The sequence below is a fragment of the Eutrigla gurnardus genome, assembly GCF_963514095.1.
Source record: "Eutrigla gurnardus genome assembly, chromosome: 2".
NCBI lineage: Eukaryota > Metazoa > Chordata > Actinopteri > Perciformes > Triglidae > Eutrigla > Eutrigla gurnardus.
This window is the reverse complement of record NC_139916.1, coordinates 23631409-23638733: the sequence shown is the minus strand read 5'-3', so window position 1 is coordinate 23638733 and position 7325 is coordinate 23631409. Positions and strand designations below refer to the sequence as shown.

Below are 7325 nucleotides of genomic sequence, written 5' to 3'. Positions count from 1 at the left end.
TGCAGTTAATTTCAGGTTACTTTGGACTTCAAAGCTTGTGGTTTAACTTATTCAATCAACAATCATCAGCACAGCAATGTACTGAGGACTTGGGATGGTTTTGGTGTCGGCGTTCTCATGAAGTTCACCAGCAGTTCAGTCAAACCAAAACTTTTGTTTCTCTTCCCACTTCTTGCACTTGGTGTGGCACTGTCAACACCTCATAACCACGAATAGACATTTTCTCTCGCATCTCCGTCATAGCCACTGTGAGAGAGAACGTCCCACCAATAAACAACAACTTCCCATCCCATGTGATTTTTGGGTTTGATGTGTCTCTCTGTTAGATGTCTGTGGAACGGGACGATAAAACATGAAATAAGATGACAAAAGATTAGCCTATTCATATGACGGATGCCGCATTTCCGCAAAAAAACGTTGTTTGCTTTAACTTTCAGCCTTCAGACGTTAAAACAATTCCAGTGCAGCTTCAGGAAAGTCGAGAAAAAAATCACCAGAATGTGAACATCTTAGAACAAGGGCCGATGCACTAGTACCAAGAAAAAGACGATTCCTGAAGTCATATTTCAAGATTGAATATATAGAAGATCGTATGTGGATATTGTCTGCGGTGCGGCGGGAGGCTGCGTCTCAAAAGTGGCAGCCAAAAAAAAACAACAACAACAAAAAAACAAAACAGCTGATACACAGATAGGAGGTGCTCAACACAACAATCAAGTAACACTCAAAGAAGCAAACACAGAGGTATAAAAAATAGGTAAGGCTGAGGTCAACCCACCATGCTATGGAGAGGGAAGTGATAGACACACAGATACAGCATATACAGCACAGCTCAACTGAACAGTGTGGGAGGACGAGGAAGAGGAGGGTCAGATTGTTAATTCACTGTACATTCTCTGGGATGCAACTTCTTAAAAATGATTTCTGGTTGAGAATCATTCGGTGCAGCGAGAGGTCCCTCACCTACTAATTGTTTCTATCCTTTTTAAATAGCATGTTTAATGACTTCATGCTGTGTTTCCACATCTACCTGTGTGTATGAAGTGCTATACAAATCAACTGGAACTTGTTCACATGTATGTGAAGCAACGACTGAGACCTGCCATGTTATTGACTGACTTAAAGGGACAGTTCAGGTGTTTGGAAGTGGGGTTGTATGAGGTAATTGTCCAGAGTCAGTGGGTACAGTAGGTGGCAACAAAGCAGTGTACTGCTATGAATGGGGGCAGCAGCACCTGTGCTGGTACTGCTGTCTGCTTCTCCAAAACTGACTATTGATGAGTATAAATATCCATAATATACCCCACGACCCCACTTCAAAACACTCAAACCATCTCTTTAAAGACATATTGTGTTATCTTAAAGCAAATTATATTCCAAAATGCTGTTGATTTGATTCTAATTTAATTTATCAAAGGGCAATTTACACATTAATGTCAAGTAGAAATTAAAAATGCCTTTTAAAACCTTTAGATCACATTTCTGGCCATATTGTGCACCTATTTAACAATATATACAAATACTTCCTATTTTTATATCAAATTCAATATATCTTTTTCTTCCTGGAAAACATAAAATGACATGTGCTTACACCAGCTAGTACCAACCTATTTCAACCAATAATATCCTGACATTCATCCATCTATCAACCATCCATCTGCAACTATTGCTCTGCAGAGCTAGAAGGCCGTGAACTAATCAATTCAACCGTGTGATCAAATGCCTTCCAACGAGTCCCGCCTGCATATCCTGTTTCATTGAAATACATTTTCAGCTCGACTTTAAGGTCAGTTTAGTTTTCATGAGCAGTACGACGTGAAAACAGCTGTTTAATGTCTTCTGTGGGGGGAGAAGTCTGAAAAATAACCCTGATGATGTCATTGGGGTTTATCTCGGCTTGAGAGTAGAGAGTAAAAATCTTTATGTTATAAAGTAGGACGGGAGGGTCGAAAACGGTGTTAAGTTGCATTATGGGGAGTGTAGGATCCAGTGTTTTCGGTGCACGAACCACAAACTTAAAGTCGGGGGCGGTCAGCCTCTGGTGCTTTGAATTAAACCAGTTCTTTAAAACTATCCATCTTTATGGAAGTGCAAAAGTAAAGCGCTGAAAAGAAGTGAAGTGTTGTTATTGAGGTGTTATTACTGAGTAATAACCAGCCTCTCCCAGCAGGGGGCAGTGCTGACTTACTGATCGCATACAGCCTGTTGCTTCTACAGCTGTCTAACAGGTGAAATCAGTGATTCTATTGAAGCTTTCCTCCAAAGAATAAAGCCCTCTGGTGTAGTTCGTTTGCCAAAAGTCAACATGGGAGGAAACCAAGAAGCAGAAGGGATTAAACGATAAACCTCCGACAGTATAACTTCAATATGACTTCTGTATTCTGAAACAAAGCAGCTGGTGACATGTCTATGAAGGGAAATGAGTAAGATAAGAGCTTGCCTTTATGTGTGTGTGTGTGTGTGTGTGTGTGTGTGTGTGGAGGGGCAAGGTTTCACTGAAAAACAAGTCATTTACAAAGGGAGTGATGTTTTCCCGCCCCGTCTCTTCACTTTTACCTCACCGAGGGGCGATTTTCTCATTAAGTGATGACTCCCTCCCTCCCGTTTGCCCCCGTTCAACAAAGAGCACCCTTCCTCCTCAGCTATCCTCCCCTCTCATCCCTCACCTCCATTTTCCTTATTTACCCCCCCCCCCCCCCCCCCCCCAGCTTCAGTCTGTCAGGAGCACCAGTTCCCCCTCACTCCTCTCTCCCCCATCGCTCTCCTCTCCTTCGCTGTATGGCGGGCGCTCCCTCTCCCTCTCTCTGGGAAGCGAAGTAGGCGTGGCCTGGCCCTCCACTCGGCGCAGCGTTGGGGGGACCTGCGGCAGGTAGTGCTCCAGTAACGCTGGGTGAAAGGGCACGGTCGCCACGGAGACGGAGCTGGGGCCGCTCGGGTACTGGCCATCGCTGTGGGAGTAGTGAATCTGCTGTGGTTCTGTTTGACTGAAAAGACAGGAAATGACAGTGAAAAACGTTATAAAGTGCCAACAGCTTTAATGCACAGGATACTCTGGTTATTCTGAACTGTTAGTACAATAAAGTAGTTACAGCAGATTTTAAAGTAATTATTAATATGATTCATTATCATTTTGGTCAAACTGAATGTATATTGAATTTTTTTTTTTTCAAAAAATGTGTTGTAATGGTCTCTGAGATTCTGGATGGGAGTTTCCGGATATAAACCTCTGTGGCTTAGATGGACAAAGATGAACAAAATAAGATAGTTGTCTGACAAACTATTAATGAGGTATGAGGCTTGTGTACATAAGAAGTTTTTAAATTCCCTTGGTGTATTTCAGCAGGAAACGTCCGGATGAGCTTATAATTGTGTTACATACGCTACTGACCGCAGCTGGAACCTAAAGACCACAATGTTGACGGACACAAACAAACACAATCTGCATCAAAACCTAAATGACCGTACCAGTCTGATTCTGACTTCTCTCCATCAGCAGAGCTTTCAGCACGTTCTGTGTGAATCAGTGTCTGCAGTGTTTACTACAGTATGAGCCTGGAATTCACACGAGCCTGAGGTGTGACTTTCAGCCAATCATTGACCTACTTTGGTTCCGCCCTCTGAGCTGTCAATCATAACAGAGCCAAGACAGCTGTTAAGCTGAATGTTATTACGCCTGGAAAAATAGTTTCTGACAAGAACTGAATTTCTGAGCTAATTTGAATTGAGCTAGAATGAGGATTTTAACGACAAGGTGATTTTTAAAAAACGTGACAAACATTTTCAGCTACAATCTGTAACTTTAATTGAATATGGACAAAACGTTAAACTATATCACAATATCTCAAAAATATAAATTTTGATACACATGGTAGAGGTTTATTTATGCTAGGTGGCCGATGTTGTCAATGGTTTGGTCTAAGGCCATCGTGACGTTCTGATATTGATGTTTTATTTCTGAAAAAAAACAACAACTGAGAAAGTCTCTAAGAGAAAAGATGTGCTGAGTGTCTGAGAAAACTGACAAAAGAGAAAAAAAAACGAAGAAAAACAACCACCAAATGTTCCAACCTCCAACTCCTTCAGCTTAACTAGTTGGAGGGATGCTATTCATCGTCAAGGACGGAGTGAAAAACAGCTGTGGTATCAATACTCCACTTTTGTCTGCGCCTCCAAGAATGAAAGAATAGCTTTGGGAGCTGCAGGCATTGTCTCCGATGTGTGGAGGTGCAGAGAAGACTCTTGTTTAAGGAGCAACTCGTCTATGATGTCTGCCAGGGACAAACTCTCACATTATCTCCAAAGTCCTGAGAACGGCGTCAGTGTTCTACCTGTGCGTGTAGGTGGCTCTCTGCTCCTGCCGGCGGTTCTTCATCATGGCCTTGTACTCGCCGACCCGCAGCCTCCGTCCCTCCACGATGCAGGTCCGCTTGGGCCGCGGCTTGTACTTGTAGTCCGGGTAGCGCTCCAGGTGCTGCCTGCTCAGCCTGGCCTGCTCTTCGTAGTAAGGCTGCTTCTCCTGGTTGGACATGCCCTTCCACCTGGAGCCTGAAGCACATCGGGATGGGCAGAGAGCATGCTTAAAAGATTTATTTCGCTTTGAGTTTCAGCTGGGTTTTGCATGAGCCTCAAGGCCACTGGAAGCGTTTTAAACACTTGTACAGATATGCTTCCATTTGTATTAAATGTGTCAATCCATGAGACATGCATCTGACTCGTCAGAGTTTATTATCGTGGTGTTAATTGAAGCGTAATCTGCACAGACAGCTGTTAAAATCACACAAAGATCCCTAACTTTATTATGTATTAACCGTATCGGCATTGATTGATCGATGCCACTCCGTTTGTGAGCTTGTCTGTCTTCCAACAGGCAGATCCCCCAATTGCTGCGGTGGGCAGGGAAATAAAATACTACTTTCTTTCAGTAAATGTCTGCTGTCAGTCAGCCGGGTGGACGCCTGTTAGCAAGCTGCCGTCAGACAGACAGAGACATCAGTGTGGACTCGATGACAGAACAAGCTTCCTCTCAGCTCGCTGCCAGTGAGGATTGCCACTTGGTCTTAGTCATTCACACAGTTTGAATAAATTGAATTTCTAATATCTAAGTCATCATATAGTTCAACTGTCCTATGAAGGCAAACTGGCAAAAAAAATAATCTTGCAAAAAGCAGAAATGGAATATAATATTCGTAACTACGTTTTCATTAGTGTATACGAAATATTTTTTCGTTAGCTTGGAATGGGCCCTTCATTTTTACACAGGGAGCCGGGCCTCTTCACAAAGTCTACCATATTTCTACTGTAGCCCAGAACGGACAAACCAAACACACTCTAGAGAAGGCTTTCATGTTCTCTGACACGCTTGGAAAGGGAGGGGTGTTTAGTTGGATGCACACCCCGGTATTAGCTTTCCAAATTTGTGAAGACAAGACATCGTAAGTGAGTGAGTTTGGACTAAAACTATTAACAATGCTGAAGACAAACATGTCTTTAAGAGCTTGTCTTTCACTTATTCTCCATACAAAGTTTGTAACTTCAGCAACAAATAGTCCAAGTCTGAGACCTGTTTTTATGTTTAATGATCACTACATTTTCATTGATGTTGCACATGTCTACTCTGGAGAAAACAACTCTCTGTAGATAGAGATGAGGTATTTATGTAGTAATTAGTACTACAACAGTGTATTGAGGTGGATTAATGGTTTATATGACTGTGCATAATTTGCATGTGTGTTTGTATTCACGTCTGCGTGTCTGTGTGTCCGTGTGAGGGGTGGTTGCTCCCAACAACAAGCTCTCCACAATAGAAAGGAATGTAAATGTTTGGTCCAAGGAAAGGGAGTCGGGCCAGTGTGTGAATGTGTGTGTGTGTGTGTGTGTGTGTGTGGGACAAGCAGGTGGCTGTTGGTGTCCTCACACAGCGTCTCAGAATAGAGGCAGAGTGAAACCTACCCAGGATCTTGCTGATGGAGGAGTTGTGCATGTCGGGGAAGGCTTGAAGGATCCTCCGGCGCTCGTCCTTGGCCCACACCATGAAGGCATTCATGGGTCTCTTGATGTGGCCCGAGGAGGGCGGGGGCCGGGCCTCAGGGTAGCTGCCTGGGGCCGAGATGGGCAGGGCACCTACAGCATAGAGGGCTACAGTCAACCAAAACGGCTGGGTTTGGACTATGTTACTCATCCCTCCTCATATTGGTCATGTTCTCTGCTCGTTAACCTTTTCCAAGCCGACCTCATTGGAAAAAAATGTCTGTATAGGTCGTCTATGCGGGCAGCCTATTATGACCCATAGTTACGTTTGTGGCTACGTGGCGACCTTTAGTGGCCGTAGTAATAATGACCAGAGCAAAGGAGTAAGTCAGAGCGACAGGGTCTGCATAGGGAGGAGGTCGGGTGGATGTATGGGTCAAACAAACAAACACACTTTCACCCCGGAGACCGCTGTTCCTGTCCCGTGTCAAACCAAAAGTCAACACATGAAGTTATTTGAAGCTCTGGAGTAATATACGTTACGTCCCGTGACTTAAAGCAACACTAAAGAGTATTTAGTGCCTTAAAATAATGTTTCCAAAATAGTTTCAGTGGTTCATCACCTCAAACCGGGTGAATGGCACTTCAGCATTCGCTCCGCGGCTCTCTATCGGCTGTAACCGCACTATGTAACTTTGCCTCGTCGGGTAGCGGTTTTGTAGTTTTAATGAGACTACGAATTTGACCTGCTTTACGGCAAGCGTACAAAAGCCGGTAGGTGGAGGCTCTGCGTAGAGATCAGTGGGAGAACACCCGGCAGGTGCCTGGAAGATACCTTGCAGCTAGGTAGTTTTTAAATTGGCGTCATAGCAGAGCCTGCAAAGAAAAGGAGGAGTATAATGTCCGATGAGGCGAAGAAAAAAAAAAGAGCTCGAACGAGAGTGAATATCGGACCGGCTCACACTCGTTGGAGAGAGCTGAAGGAGTCTACAAAATGCAAGACGGATGGTGACTTGGCTTTGTTGCTGCTGGACTTGTAAATAATACCGGTAATCATTTTTTTTCCAGTGTGCATCTGTGTACAATACATTGTTTATTTTATTGGCTCATGTTAGCTAAGGTGTTAGCTATTGTGCTAATATATTTGTAACTATCGCTATGGCTCATGTTAGCTAATCTTAGCTAAGGCGTTAGCTACTCTACCTTTTCACTGGACATCGTTCAAATCGTTCATCGTTTCCAGAGCCGGTTCTGCATACAAACAAATAACGTGCGTGCGACGGTAGGCTGCGGTAGGCTAAATTATTTACGACGGCAGTAATGGACAATTCCCTTCCAACCTGTAGGGGGACCGAAGA

General features: G+C 43.8%; 1 protein-coding gene across 9 annotated transcripts in view; it reads right to left on the bottom strand.

The window, feature by feature from the left end:
* Nucleotides 1-2710: 2710 nt before the first annotated feature.
* Nucleotides 2711-7325, bottom strand: part of sox13 (SRY-box transcription factor 13) — a gene marked incomplete at its 3' end in the record, with an annotated part of 46664 nt that continues 42049 nt past the window's right edge. For all 9 annotated transcript variants that reach the window (XM_084039967.1, XM_084039968.1, XM_084039969.1 and 6 more), the window contains 3 exons: nucleotides 5950-6120; nucleotides 4329-4545; nucleotides 2711-2984 (listed from right to left, as the gene is read on the bottom strand). In XM_084039967.1, the coding sequence (XP_083896093.1) occupies nucleotides 2711-2984; nucleotides 4329-4545; nucleotides 5950-6120 (662 nt within the window). The remainder of the gene's footprint in view (nucleotides 2985-4328; nucleotides 4546-5949; nucleotides 6121-7325) is intronic.